Source organism: Curcuma longa, chromosome 4 (assembly GCF_044706935.1).
Source record: "Curcuma longa cultivar G26 ecotype Majalengka, Jawa Barat chromosome 4, ITB_CL_G26_1.1, whole genome shotgun sequence".
NCBI lineage: Eukaryota > Viridiplantae > Streptophyta > Magnoliopsida > Zingiberales > Zingiberaceae > Curcuma > Curcuma longa.
The window spans coordinates 10950137-10965473 of NC_133864.1; the positions used below are offsets into that span (position 1 = coordinate 10950137).

The window sequence follows — 15337 nt, forward strand, 5'->3', positions numbered from 1 at the left end:
ATCATGCTGCCTATGCTTGTAGGTGTACTCGAAGCTAACAAATGTGGATCGATCGAGAAAAAGCAATTATATGTTTTCATATCAACTTAAGACATTGCTCAAGGTAGAGATCCAACAACATAGAGTATCCATCGCCTAAAGCTAGCAAAGAATATATCGAAAATAAAGACAATTAGATTCACACAAAATTGATTCAAGATTCTCTTTTCCTCTCACACAAATGAATTAGTAACTTACGATGCAGTCCAAGCTTCTGGAACATGAAACAAAGACATCATAATATAGACTCAAATACATATCTATACCAGCTTTGGCAAGAAATTTTTGCACTCGCTATGCTATCAGAGAAGATACCTAAAGCTCGTTGGCTTGCTTGTCGTTTAATTTGGCCGCCACATCGTCTTTTGTGCGCATAACAAGCCTTCGTTGTCCTTGGAATATGTCAGCCGGATCTCCCAGTGAAGAGACTTGAGAATGCTTTCTATTTCACTGATGATATCAACATGATCTCTCACAATCAAGTTTCCTTGTGGTCTCAATATCCGGTCTACCTCGACAATTACCGGGAGTAATTGACACCTGAAACACAAAAAATTCCCGGGCATCAATGGAAGTAATAGGGGAGTTATCGTGGTGGTCGGAATAGCAGATGGAAAACTCAAATTCAAGTACTTAACAAATCCATAAACATAAGTGATGTGAGAAACAAAAGATTTCTCGAGAAGATACAAGTTGGTGTTAGAAGATACATATGATTTTTTAGTAAAGGTTGTACATTGTTAGCTAATTGACCAAAAGTAATAGGTTACATAATCATCATTGTCGTCATTATCAAGCCATGTTAGTTCCAACTATTTTGGTTTAGCTACATAAATATTATCCATCTATTGATCTCTATACAAGGATATGCCACTTATAATATCCAAATTAATTAAATTAAAAGATCAATGTTTTCTTTGGTCTCCATTTTCCTACATATACAATCTATTGGTCATCTTTGAACATATTTAGTATGACCGCCATACATAATTAGGCTAAAACTTAGTCATAGCTATTTAGAACTTACTTCCACTAGACTAATCGAGTTTTCCACCAAAAGTAAATATCAACAAGATGGTAATCCTACTATCTAAAACTTCTGCCTCTACAATTTTCTGTCTATCATATCTATAAGGATGTGTTTCCTACGAAGGAAAGAATAAACTGGGAAGGCAATAAGGTTACAGGAAAATTTCTCCAGCATCGGTATGAGAAAGATCCTTTGTGAGGATACAAGATCAGCTTTGACACCAGTTACAGGGGGTTGAGGCCACTCAAACATCACTAGTTGATATTGACACAACAAATAAATCACTAATAAGATCAACACTAACAAGGTAGATGCCTAATCCATCGCCACAAGCCATCCTCTGTAGATCAACCATGGTGTGTCTAGAATGCAGAAATCACTAACAGGTTGACTACCTCGGTTGATGTGATGTTTATTTACTCGATTGACATATAGCATGACGAAGGATTGGAAGCAATTTAAAGCCATAGATGTGGTAGTAACTGAGGCATCCCAATCGTGATGAGCGATCCAAAGTGGTTAAAAGCTGAACAAACGCCAAGCAGTTCATGAAGAGTTGACCATCTTTAACCGAGTACTTTGACAGGTCCTATTTACCATACCATTTACCTCCCTTCATCCGACGCAGCTAAATAATTTTCAATTAAGGATCAGAAATTATGACTTATGTGATATTACTTACTGGATGGTATATGCTGCTTCAAATTCAAATGGCATCAAGTAATAGATGGATCATAGAAGTCTAAGAGGCATTTACTGACCTGTTCTTGGTTTTTGAGAATAAATGGTCTGCATGAAGAAGATCATATGATCTTGGATAGGTGCTGAAAGATTCACACCAATCGTGATACATGCCGAATAGACCCCGTTCATAAATGATAGGAAGTGTATCTGGTGAATCAATTGAGACAACATTCATCACCCAAACTTTCATATCTCTTAAAGCTGCAGCAAATCTGAAAACAACAACAAAAACAAGCATGCTGATGCTTTAGAAGGCATAATGATATAAAAGAATGGGAAAATATTAGGAATTTTGATTCGCTAAACAAAAAAGGAGACATTTTACAATATATAGTCAGTGCAACAAGTAATAGAAAAGAAAAGAAGAAATAATCTCAAAATGTGAAGAGGAAGATGAAAATTAACAATGAAAAGGTTAAATAATAAACACATTTCCTCGAGAAGGAAGATCCAACATCTAGCAACCAATGATATGAACAACCAAGTCAACATGGAGGCCATGCAGAACAACCACTAAGATGTAATTAGACTGTTATGTCAAAATGTATATGGGATCATGATTCAATCTTGCTTGTCGTGCAACTGCATTGCAGAAGAAACTTCATATTTAATGAAACTAAGAAATATTTAAGAGAAGCTCAGAGATCTTAGTGCAAACAAACTATGCAAACTTTGTAATTCTTGTTGCATCTGGCATCAAGAAGCAACAATTACTTTTTTTGGAGATAGAAAGTTGTAGCAGGGAAAGATAATCTATATCAGAGCTAAACTGGATCGGACATTAGTATCAACTTACCCTCCATATACAGATCTCATGTCCATGACATTTCTCACAGTAGACCAATTAATTCCCATTCCACTGGCATACGATTTCCTAACGACATGTTTCCAATGCTCATAATCTGATGTAAAGTCTGCAGGTGCAGGTTTTCCATAAACCCCAAGTTGAGAATTATTTAGCCAGTAAGGTACCTTCTCCAGCCTTAGGGGCCACTGCTCTGGCCACTTCTTCCCCCGGCTAGTTAAATCTACAGGCAACTTGTGCATGCACGCTTGGAGTGTGATATTCCTGTATGATAAAAGATGTCAATAGACTGAAGATGCACATAATTTTGATAAAAAGAACATGCCAACTGGTGCCCCCTGTCCATCTAACAAAGCAAAGAGCATACCAAGCTGCATCTGGATCATCAGATGCTTGGCAGAGTGGAGGATTATCTTTGGTTCTTTGCTCATAGCATTTGTTATCAGAAGGCTTTCTATAGATAGCTAAACCAACTTGGTTGAGTGTATCACTTGTCTTCTTGACCATCTCCCAGCACATGGATTTTGTCAATGCAGTCATGGCTGGCAATATTTTAATAAAATAGGATTAGTACCATTTAAGCCAATTCAGTTTGTAATACATCAAGAGGAAGAATAGTTGTTTGGTTATCTTCATATATGGCAGCATCTTGTAGGGCAATTAAAGTAACTTTTAATATAAAAGAACGGAATCACAATCACAAGAGAAGTTCACACTTTGATATTTGGACAAGATTCCTCATGACGTGATTGAAAATAATTTCCCTCAAAACAAGAATACCAAGTTTATGTTTATGCCAAGATAAAAAAAAACTGCATATAGATCTTGTCGATTGATTTTTTAGACATTCATTTACCTGTTAAAGAGCCATGAACATTTTGTCAAAGTTATTTGTTAAAACAATATTTGTCTTCCAATTAAATTTATTTTAACTAAAATTTAGCACCTTGCCATATCCCAACATTTTCTGGATCTGTTCGGTAAACTGGAGTTGCAGACCAGACAAAGTAACCACCAGGGCGCAGCAACCGATTCAACTCCAACAAGAGCATGCCACCTATAGTCTCCAATAGATCAACAATCCAACCCCATAAATCAAAGTAAAAAATTCATATTGAATACAAGCAGTACCTTCAATATGCCAAGGCACTCTACACCGGGCACAATGAATAACATCAAAGACCTTACTAGGAAAAGACAGTCTTTTAGTACCCATGACTGCGGATATGGCTGGGATGCCCCTCTCTAGAGCAAACTGGACTTGAGCCTCGTGCTCATCTTTGGGTGCAAATGACATAGTAAGCACATCTCTGTCAAAGAGATAGCCACCAAAGCTAGCCACTCCACAGCCAACATCCAGAACCACACGGCTGCGTTGTCCCCATGCTATATCAGGCAAAGACTGCATTTATTCTCAAAAAGGAAGGATCTTTCAGTGTTTCTAGAGTGTTTCCAACAAAAAACTTTTTAGATTTTGTAATAAAACTAGTGACCATCACAAATTATTCTGTCCTATCAGAATCTAGATATCAGGATGTGAAAAAGAAAACAACAAAGGCAAGTTTTCACATTGAATTCTTTCAACCTCCGAAATTACTTCAGGATTTTTATGATGAACAAATTTGATAAAATAAGAAATAAACATGAATTAACTACAGTAGTCTACAAGGAATAAGTTAAGCTAGGTGCAAACCTAGAAATTCTCTATATAAGCATACAGATTGGTAGGTGCTTGCAGAAGCAAAAAAAAACAAGAGAAGTTATCAACAACCATGACTATCAATGGAAATATTGCTATTGGTTGGACACTATGTGACAAACCACAAGGGGTAGCACCCAGTTAAGAAATAGGCTTCACTATTGTATCATATTAAAGAACCAACACAAATTCAAGAAATAGAATTGCCCAAAATCTTTATTACCTCTTGAATGAAATCAATATAATGAAGTGCACCATGTATAAATTGTGTTCCACCTCCTGGAAATTCAGTATATTCTCCAGAAACTTTCACCCAATTTTGGTGTCCTTTCACTTCTGCAAGTTTGGTATGAGGGACATTGTTGTACCATATCTACAGAAAGTCACTAAGATTACTACAGAAGAAATTTAATGCAGAGGGAAAAAAGGCAAAAAGACAATGGCCAAAAAACACCTTTTGCCTACTCATGGGCCACCTAATTGATGGTCTATATCCATTAGGCAGCGGAACAAGGCAGGTCGGGGGCTCCTCAGGGCAATGTCGTTCCCTGTGTTCATAATGTCCAGTTAAATGAAGCATCTTAATAGCTGCTTCATTGTCTAGACAAGGAATATAATCTATTCCTGCAGTAACTTGACAAAACTTCCAACTGGAATCTAAATTTTCTTCTTTAGAGGAAGAACCCTTTTGCATCTCCTTCTCATTCTTTGATTCTGCAGCTTGTGTAGACCATGTACCATCCTGGGTATTGGTTTCATTTAAAAGTTCTGATTGAACCCCGGATGGAAAGTCCTCATTGCCACCAGTGGCCTTTAGTTGATCCCCCTCGTTCCCATCAAACTCTTGTGTATTTGTTCCTCCTTGGTCCAATTTTTCCTCTAGTGTACTATGTTTTTCATCTTCAGTTTTGCCACCATCTGATATCTCATCTTGATTTGATTTCTTCTCTTCATCATCATTTTCAGCTTCCTTTGATTCTTCCTCTGTTTTCTTGTCTTTAGGATCAACCTTTTCACCTGTTTTATTTTCCTGATCCAAACCTACATCCTCCTTGTTTGTTTCTCCTGTTTCCTCTTCATTAATGTCATTAAAGGACTCAGTTTTAGAACCATCACCTGACTCATCTTTATTGTCTTCTTTATCCTTTGGAGAACTCTCAACTTCTACTTTGTTTATCAGTGTCTCAGATGTTTTCTCTGCAAAGGAGTTGGCTTCATTTTCAACATTATTGTCATTATCATCACCACTTGACTCTTCAACAGTGTCTCCTGAACGACTTTTAAAAGAGGTAGGATCAGACCTGGAAACTTTTTCATTAGTGTCAGATTGTGTACCAGATATAGCTGTAGGGACAACTATTGAGGAAGTCATCATCCACACTGCTACTAAGCCAAGGGCGACAAATACGACAATTGTAGTCGTTGAGCAATATGAGGATGTCCTTCTGCTATCCATCCTTGAGCTTGCCACAAATGGCATGTTTGTGTAAATAGATTTATCCAAGCATTGACGTAATAGTCCTAAGTAATTATCAAACAAAACGAATGAACAAGGTATCTCTTCAGCACATTAACAAGACAATAAACTTTTTAAGCCATATTGCACATGAGTGGAAGACGGATCATGTGTAATTTAAACTAAAAAAAAAAAGCAAAAAAATTCCATTTTGTTTTAGCAGATTACGTATAAATCAAGAACAAAGACTGAAACAAAAACTAGCGACAAGAGGAGTACTCCTTTCTGAACATAGACTAGTCTCTAACACCAAAAGAGGAATCGAAACATCATAAACTAATCAAAAAATTCACATTAAACAATGGAGTGGCAATCAAGATGCTGCAATGTCTAAAATCATAGACTCAGATCTCAGAATTTTGCACTTCATCGGCCTAATATAAATAGAAACTGAAACACGGTAATAGCAGTATTTCCAACCATCAAAAGGAAAATCCTTTAGCTATCTTTGATTTTAAAGGAAGCAAGTAGTTAAGATCTAGTTTTTAGATCTACACCAATCCGTAGTTCATACTAGATAAGAGTGAAATGGCATTCTCATATAGACATTCTCGTCATTCGAATCAACAAACCTATGCTCCGCGCAAGATCTGAAGAAAACCGACATTGATGAAATAAAAAAGAAGCTCGAAGACGCATCCAAAACTCGTCTAAATTCTAACATAAAGATTGTAAAAACGAAAAAAAATAATCTTTTCTATTGGAGACAAACCTATAAAATAATGGCAGGACCACCAGGTCCGTGATCTACGGAAAGCGAAGCAGGGAATTGGAATAGTACTCCTCTACGGCCGACGACGTCCGGCGGCGATCTGATTCGCGTCGAGATTGAAACCGGAAGCAAGCGCTGAGCGAAGTGAAGCGAAGAGTCGCGGCGGAAGGTTAAATAGAGATCCGCCGCGTGTGACGACTTAAGCTACCTCTTAAGTTACGGCAAGAAAACGGAAGGCAATGGATTGAGCAGGTCGAGATCGTGACTTCGTCGTGTCTTAGGTCGTGATTCGGCATCCGCAATTCCCTGCGGATCTGAAGACCGGCCGACAAATGTTCTGTAAAACCATAAAACCCGTTATAAATTCTCAGATATCATTTCAAACTGCAAAATGCACGATATATGTCGGCCGTGATGAACGGCTGGATCACGGGCACGTGCCCGATATAACGGAATCGAAAGCGGCGTTCCACCGACTAGATCTCTGAGTAGGGGTAGAAATGTAAATTGACTAAAAAGATCTGATTTTATTTAGAAATCAAAATTACTTTGTTTGCTGTGTAATTTCACATATTGTTAAGGATATTTATGCAAACTTTTTTGCAGTTCAATTTCTCATATTTTCAAGGATGTTGATGCAAGTTTTCCAAAAGGGTGAAGGAAGGAAGACGACGGCGGCAGCGGCGTCGGCGGAGTGCGTACCAGAGCTCGGCAATGGCTTCCCGTCTTCAGCTACCAGGCGACGACTCGGTGCTCGTGAGAGTCACCCACTCGAACATCAAGAGCTTCTCAGCAGACGTCCGCTTCTCGCTCGAGGTTTTTGATGGCCATGGCCGCCCCCACTCACTCACTCACATCTTGCTGTTTCTCATACTCGCTATCGATTCAACTGTTAGATGGCCGTGGAATCCGTCAAGGATAAGTTGTGGAAGAAGTGTGGTACTGCGGTCGATTCCATGCTCCTCGAACTCTACGACGCTACGGGATCCAAAGTCGCTGACCTCAACGACGCTACGAGGCCATTCGGCTTCTACTCTCCTCAGGACGGGTCAGTCCATTTGCCATTATTCTTCCTAGTTTAGGTTCGCAATTGCTTTGCATCCTTTCTGTGTTATTGATCGCCAAGTTTTGGGTACTCCGGATCTGCTGGTGAAATTTCATTTGGTGTTCTATTCCTTGCCTTTCTTTTGACTACTCTTTTGTGAAGAAGTGTAATGGCATAAATGCAGGACATTGTGGTTAAATAATGTTTTGAATCATCAATTGTAGTAGTTTGTGACATGTTGACTGTCCTTGATTGAAAATGGGATGACATAGAAAGAGAAAAAATCGTAAATTGAAGGATGAATATCGAAATGATTGGAATGGCCAACATTTCCTTCATGGCAGCAAGAAGGACGGTTAACATAGTCAGGGAGTTTTCGAAATGTTGTTAAGAAATTATACCTGACTTCAGTTATCATTGTCAATTATGTGTTTATTTCTTCCAGTGACTAGGTTGTGGTTTAGGCTTAAACTCATACACCTTGAAATTGCAAAGTCCACCTACTTCGAATCACAATTCTTACCAAGATGTGGCTATGGTTATATCCAGAATCAAGATTCCGGGAGCCAGCCAACCATAAATGTTGTTAATGGTCACAAATCATCCTAGATAGCCTTGGGATAACTCACATCCTTGCTCTGTGTACCTTTTTAATGTTAAATAGGACTAAGTTGTCATGTAGGTAAAGGGAAAAGGTTGCATTCATGGATGCAGCTAGCTACTATAGGCATTAGTTGTTTTGGAGGATACACCTCGAGGAAGGAAATTTATTTGATGAATCCATTGGATATTGATTGTTTGAAAAGGCCAGAGCAGAATTCTATTTGTCTTCTTCGATTATTCTGAGTAGTTGCATACACACATTGAAAAGGATAAAGGATTTCTTTTCTTTTTAACGTTTGCCATTGTATTCGATCACTTGCTGAAGATGAAGCTGAATGGAGTAAACTCATATTCCTTAACTTTTTCACACTGTTTACATTCTTCCGATTCCCAATTGTTCAAGTTTCAGTTAAAAATGTATTTAAGAGCATATTGCTAGAAGATCAGAGGAAATGTTTACTAGTTGCCCTGTTATGTAGTATGTATTACTTCAAGCTTATGCATTACTCAAGTTTCAAGTATTCAGTACTTTTGTTGAAGTTACTGATGCTATGATATGGGTTTTATGATATCAGGAACTTGCAAGAATTGGTTTTACTTAAGAAATTGCATTACCTTAGTCTCTTGGTTGAATGTTGAATAATTCATTGTGAATGATCATTTTCAGGTACCGTTTGCATATTATTGATCTTGATCCTTCTTCAGTAACCTCTGGTGGCTGGTTGGAAGACACTTCATTGGTTGAGAAATATAAAATTTCTGAAGAAGCTTACAATAAGCTTGATAGTGAGTATCTTCATTTATTTCCTTATGGAAGACTTCCTGTATCTTGTTCACCCTGTTTTTGTGGGTCTCATATACAAGTTAAGACGTATGCTAACAGCACTAGACTGTTAGCACAATAGTGGACTACCAATCCCATTGACATAAACTACGAGTTCTGTCAAATGGCTTTTCACGTGTCACTGCTTATTTTAGGGCCAATATCAAGATTCTATCACTTTGTTGTGTTTTGAATAGATCCTTAATGTTAAGTTTGGAAGTTTCCTTTTAGGCCTTAAACAACCAACTTAAAACTAGGTTTTCCAAGTAAATTGAATCATTTAGTATTTTTTTATCAGCATTGTTAGGGGAATATGGATTAATATAGCTCCTCTGCTGGTATGTATGAGGATTGATGTTGGTACTAACAGATAAGTTAACTATGGTCTTTTGCCATTGAATCTGTACTATTTAGCATATTTGTTATTTATGCTCGTTACAACTATGTAGAGAGCTCAATGCTGGATAATTGCATATTCTATCAATTGCTTTTTAAATACCTGTCATGGTCCAGAAGATTATCTTTTCCCATCTGATCTCTCAACAGTATTCTCACCATGACTGTAGATTGTTTTCTTTCTGTTCAGACAACTTTAGGAAGTTCAAAGAAAAAATCACAACTCAAAATCCAGTGGCTAAAGAAGGAAAGGTATGTCTTGTGTTCTATTATGTGCCTCCTATACTTCATTAATAATTTTGTGTTGTAGACAGGTTTTCCTTTGGCCTCAGCTTCTTTGTCACTCTAATTAGGCTGAAAATTATGTTGCCATTAATTCTTAAAGTTAATCTGGCATGCAACTTATACTTCACCTAAGTTTTTTGTTTCTTTTTATCTTAGCTATCTGAGAATTACATGGAAGACCTATGTGCAAATATCAAGGTTAGTTCCTGCTGTTCAGCATTTCTATTATGTACTTGTTATAATGTTTATGTTTTACAGAGAATATGGAAATTATTTCCATGCATGTGTCGCATATGATAGATATGCATCTCATATGCATCTCTTATGTAGGGAACACAATGAAAACCAGATGCACTAATACTCAATATTGAATGCAAAATATAATTTCACCTTCTAAGCTCATTATTATGCAACTACAATGTGGATTCTAAGTGATTTTACAAGTGGTTATGTCCATCACAACATTTGAGAAACTGGTTGCCTACTATGTTTTATAGCTATTCTTTAATAAGGTTTTGCATGATTATAACTACACCATTGTGTGATCAAAAGTATGATAAAGTTCAGAAAGATACAGGTAGATCTTGATGATTTTTAGGGAATAATTTTTTTTTCCCCCTTCAAACCATTCTATCTTACCCCCACCTTTAGTATTGTCTGGTCAAAGCGATGGTTAATATTAACCCCAAAAGGCATTCTCTTCTCAATAGAAGCATGACATGAACGATCAGAGGTAGGAGCCCTTACCCCCAGCCTTTCGTTCACCTCTGTATAGTCAGCCTCTATAACATGTGCTCCTTCATCATGTGTGTTGATACCACAATCATCTAGAGCTTCATAGTATTCACCTCTGACATGCACACCTCCCCCTACGAAGGCAACTACCTGCACTTACAACCAAGTTTGTGGAGGTGTGCTGCTTGATCCAGATATCCAGTGCCACAAAGGCTTCCCCACAACTCATACTTTTCCTGCCAGTAATATTGTGCACATGATCAACTACATGGTCGTCAATGCATAAAAGCACTCTTACACAATGCCTTCCTCCCTTGCATCCTCCCATTGTTGCTTCCTCCGTATCTCTCTCTTCACCTCTCTCTTTCTTTTTCTTTGCTAAAACCAAATCTGAAGTCATGGGATAAACCAGGGAAGTCATGAGCACTGGAGGCCCTGGTGGTAGATTTTGTCATCCTGGAGCTAAAATTTGTCATGCAGGTGAATTCAATCAAATAGAACAAGATTTTATTTTAATATCTTTATGCACAAACTATCAACACAACAAAAAGTCATATTCCCCTGATCCTACTTCCCTTCTTCAGTAATTTAAGCATATGATCTATTGTAGCAATGAACTATTTTCAAGGTAAAGGAACATCTCTGCTACCTAAACATCTTTAATAGTAAGCTGCATTACTGTTCACCTTAATGATTGTTGTATGGGACCTTACTTGTGCTAAACGCACATTGTATTTTCTTTGAACTGATATCTGCATACATATAATGTGCACAAGAGAGTCTTGTTGCCAATCCAGCAAGCCTAGGCTAGTCATAATTCATACAGAAATTTACTGGTGTTCACTATTAAGCAATGCTTTTGTAGCATATTGTTTGGACACAATTCATAATGACCTTTTTTTGTTCCGCTAAGTTAGTTGGCAAACTTATAAACAATTTTGCAAAAGAATCCAAGACATAATTAGTGGCATAAATAAGCCTACAAGTAGCTCAATTTTGAGTTTGTTTAAATAAATTAGCCATGCTCCATTAATGGACTTTTCTGAATGAACATAGTGAGTGATACATGATGGTGAGAGTTTGAGGCAATCTCATGTCTTGGAAGAGCAAGAAGCAAATTAAAGAGACTACTTGTATATAGGAAAGGGCTTAATTGAAAATAAATTAACTTGAGGAGTGAAAAGGTAAAATAACAATAATAGTAATCTATATGAGGGTAGAGGGGCTACCTAACAGGTATTCCTAATGATTTTTCCAACTTTAAACTTTTTTGTGTAATTTAAAGAGGAATTTCCATAGGATGGACATGTAAGTTATCTGTATAGTTCATGTCTATTTCTGTAGAAATGTTGTTATGTGTTAATATTAATATGGTTTCAAGACAAGTGCAATGTTTAATTCTGCAGCAATGTTGACCATTGAATTTATTTTGTTTTCTAGACGAGTGAATTTAATGCCACTTTAGTTGTTCTTTTTTTTTTCTATTTTTGGTTTGATAATTTGAGGATGGCAAAGTCAATACTGAACAAGACATCATTAAATTTGGATGCCAATTTGGCCTTAAATGATATATAGAGTGAAGGACAATCCATCCTTTTATTGCATTTTACATACTAAATTACTAGATTCTTGACAAATCTAAAAGGCAGTCCGGTGCATGAAGCTCCCACCAATACGGGGTTCTACAGAAGAATCATATCATATCGGGTCTATTCTTGGCAAATCTACTTTCTGAAAATTTATTTTGAGATGTATCAAGTGTTAGTGGAAATTCCAGGTGTTTGAGGGGACATTTTGTGTATGATTTAGCAGTTGATTTCATATCTATCTTAATGCCATTTTATATTTCTATCTAATTAGGTATGCAAAATCATGTTCATATATGGATTGTTGCATTACAGCTAATGTATAATGATACAACTTACAAGACAACAAGTAGGATTCGATTTCCTGTAATTCTATGCTTTCTTTTGAGATTAATTCCGCCCTATGAGATTATAATGTTGTACCCCTTCACCAATCTTACGCTTGTTTAGTTTTGTGCTAAAAAAATGGTTTGATGGAGAATATTTTCTTCCATTGATGAATTTTCTGTTTTTTATACAGGTAGGGGACAGATGTCAAGTTGATCCTGGGGAGAAAAGGGGGGTTGTCAAATTTGTTGGAAGAGCTGAAGATCTAGGACCAGGTTTTTGGGTTGGAATTCAGTATGATGAACCTCTAGGAAAGCACGATGGCTTGTACGTCACCTTTTATTTTATTAATAATGGAAATAAACTTTATTAGCTGCTATTAATGACCTACACAAAGCCGATGTGTTTTCAGAAAGCTATAGTTATATTCTCACATTTAAGCGATACAAAACATATAGGGAAGAGACTAGCTTAAAACCATTTGAAAGTTCTACTTCACTTTGGAAATGGAGAAAATCACTATTTGTTTGAAGTTGATATATCATGTGATTCATGAATGACAACTTGGTTTTTGTTCTCTAAATTCTAATTAGACATATCGCAAGTAGAACAGGATAGGTGTCATTCCTATTGTTGATTTTGCTGCAATTTTAGCTAAGTCGGCGGCTGTAGTTTATTAATCTTCCTTGAAACTTGCAAGGATATGTAAATGATAAATCACCCAGAAGAACTTTTCCCTGACAGCCATTGTTACCTATATGCCCGACTAATCCTGGAGACAAACAGCTGATTCGCCTACCATATAAATACGGAGCATAACTTATACACACTCAAAAGCCGACCATATTAATCACCCAGTATATTCGTCCCATTTGATTGTTTAGCCCTTTCTGCAGTTAATGTGTATATTCTTGTTCAGATAGGATCACTTTTTCTTTGGTAATTAGGGGTCCTCATTAGCATTCTAGTGTTTTTAGGTAGTTATAGCAGTTGACATTTTTGAAACGCACTGGATCATGCATATTTAGAATGTCTTGGAATTTTTGTATATTATTATCTGATCTTGACTTTTTGTATCTTCTTTTGGACACTGCAGGGTAAAAGGTAATCGCTATTTCCACTGCCCTCCACAACATGGTGCTATGATTAGACCCGACAAAGTCAAGGTAACTCGTGTTACCGATATACCATCACATATTCTATGCACAAAAGGCTTCGATCTCTGAGTCTGGTGTAGGAGCTTATTTTTTAGTTGTAACTACAACAATTCAAACTTTGTTATTCCATATCCACAATTAGAACTAGAACAATCCACTTTGAATAGGTTATTTAGACATAAGAAAGACCTTCTCTTGTCAAGAAGGTTGGGTTAAAGTATTTTGCCAGTCAAAATATGCTATCTCCGCAACTTGAATCGGTTTCTTACATATTCACCATTGGATGGAAGCAGTATTTGTCAATTTAATAACTCAAACTAAGCATCAACCTTCTTAATCCTCTAAATGCTTATATTTACAAAGAATTTTTTAAAACATGAACAAGAAAGGAGAAGAGAGCTGTTGGAGCTCTTGAAAATCTCATGGGAACTTTAATCCTACACCAAGAGATTATTAGATTATGACATTGAAATATAGATTCTTATATAAAGTTGTCTTGGTAAAAGATGGACTTAGTGAAGGAACCATGGTAGAGTAAATGACTGGCACTAGTGTGATAAACAAGGCTATGTGATGCTCACTAAGGCACTTTGATGCTCTTTGTACTTTGCATCATTGTGAGTTATGTCAACCTAGTGATCCCACTTGTCTAGATGAATCAGTACTTTTTTTTTTTTGCATCAGGTATCCAGTCCTTCGGGCAGTCTTTCTTCTCCTTCCGTTCTTCTCGCCCTTACAGATGAAGAAGCTGCTCCAACCACTGGATTGGCACACCCAGTGGGCATATACCAGTAGTCTTGTTATGAACCATAGGCGTTTTCTTGGTATGCAAGTCGCATAAAAGTAGACTAAGGAAATTTTCTAGAACAAGGTTTTAGTAACCACCACTAAGTATCACCCTGCTGAAATCCAGTTGAAATAGTCGAGTTGCAGAGTTCATACCGGTCGAATATAACAGTTTTGTAAATAATGAAAATGGAAATATGCTTAGGAAACAAGAAATTGGGCATGCTACAGATTGTATATGAATGATTGTATACAAAGGGAAAAAGAAATTTTTCCTCATTATCAAAATAATATTATGCAACAGTGGACTTTTATGGTTGAATGGAATAAGTTGTCGAAAAAGAAGGTATACTAACAAAATTTTGACATTCAGGTTGGAGATTACCCCGAGAAGGATCCTTTCGATGACGAAGAAATATGAAACGGAGTTTTCAACAGTTTCATTTCATTTTACTTCTGCATCTGCCTTCGTCGATCCTCATGCTATAGTTATTTTGGTTATTCGAAGATGAATCTCTTCACTATTGCCTTACAATGTGTTGGAAGGTTTGTACTCAATTATGTTTCTTGATTGCTGATTGCACTCTGTAAAAGCTAATTTATTGCGTTGGTAAAAGTGTCTACAAAAACTTTTTTTTTTTTGGATGAAGCTTTTTAAATGAGCATTCTACATTTTTTTTTTGTTGGTTCTTGATGTTATTTCATCTGCAAACTGATCAAGAGATGGCATTACCATGATATTCAACACGGCAAGTTTGTTTAGTAGAAAATAATTTTGAGCAAAAATCAAAATGGCGTTCTACTTTCCAATTAAATTAAAGTGATGAATATTCTATTTTCATTAAAATCAAATGAGCAGCAATTACTTGAATTATCTTCATCCTTACACTTTTGTAGTAATTATTAATTTTTATATGTTGTAGAAGTTAATAAATATTTATTACATATAAAAATTATATGTTAATTTTTACTCATGTAAATTATAATTGAAATGATTATGTTATTTATTTTATTTGTTAAAATATTATTTTAATTAAATTATCATTTAA

At 36.5% G+C, this 15337-nt stretch overlaps 2 protein-coding genes across 2 annotated transcripts; one reads left to right on the top strand and one right to left on the bottom strand.

Annotated features, from left to right (window-relative positions):
* Positions 1 to 121: 121 nt before the first annotated feature.
* Positions 122 to 6672, bottom strand: LOC141826860 (putative methyltransferase PMT26). Its single transcript, XM_074714178.1, has 9 exons — positions 6546 to 6672; positions 4772 to 5838; positions 4541 to 4690; positions 3750 to 4020; positions 3565 to 3675; positions 2986 to 3160; positions 2610 to 2882; positions 1831 to 2025; positions 122 to 579 (listed from the first exon to the last, which is right to left on the bottom strand). Exons 2-9 carry the CDS (start codon positions 5795 to 5797, stop codon positions 381 to 383), a joined length of 2400 nt encoding a protein of 799 aa, XP_074570279.1. The 5' UTR covers positions 5798 to 5838; positions 6546 to 6672; the 3' UTR covers positions 122 to 380.
* Positions 6673 to 7203: 531 nt separating this feature from the next.
* Positions 7204 to 14923, top strand: LOC141828174 (tubulin-folding cofactor B). The gene is made up of 8 exons (XM_074715547.1): positions 7204 to 7361; positions 7442 to 7593; positions 8861 to 8979; positions 9603 to 9664; positions 9854 to 9895; positions 12539 to 12672; positions 13442 to 13511; positions 14662 to 14923. Exons 1-8 carry the CDS (start codon positions 7260 to 7262, stop codon positions 14707 to 14709), a joined length of 729 nt encoding a protein of 242 aa, XP_074571648.1. The 5' UTR covers positions 7204 to 7259; the 3' UTR covers positions 14710 to 14923.
* The last annotated feature ends 414 nt before the right edge of the window (positions 14924 to 15337 follow it).

Coding starts and splice junctions, on each gene's coding strand:
- LOC141826860 (XM_074714178.1), bottom strand. CDS start 5,797: ATGCCATTTGTGGCAAGCTCAAGGATGGATAGCAGAAGGACATCCTCA. Junction 3,676..3,749: donor AGTGCCTTGGCATATTGAAG/GTACTGCTTGTA, acceptor TGGAGACTATAG/GTGGCATGCTCTTGTTGGAG. Junction 580..1,830: donor TTCTCAAAAACCAAGAACAG/GTCAGTAAATGC, acceptor TTTGTGTTTCAG/GTGTCAATTACTCCCGGTAA.
- LOC141828174 (XM_074715547.1), top strand. CDS start 7,260: ATGGCTTCCCGTCTTCAGCTACCAGGCGACGACTCGGTGCTCGTGAGA. Junction 7,362..7,441: donor ACGTCCGCTTCTCGCTCGAG/GTTTTTGATGGC, acceptor TTCAACTGTTAG/ATGGCCGTGGAATCCGTCAA. Junction 9,896..12,538: donor ACCTATGTGCAAATATCAAG/GTTAGTTCCTGC, acceptor TTTTTTATACAG/GTAGGGGACAGATGTCAAGT.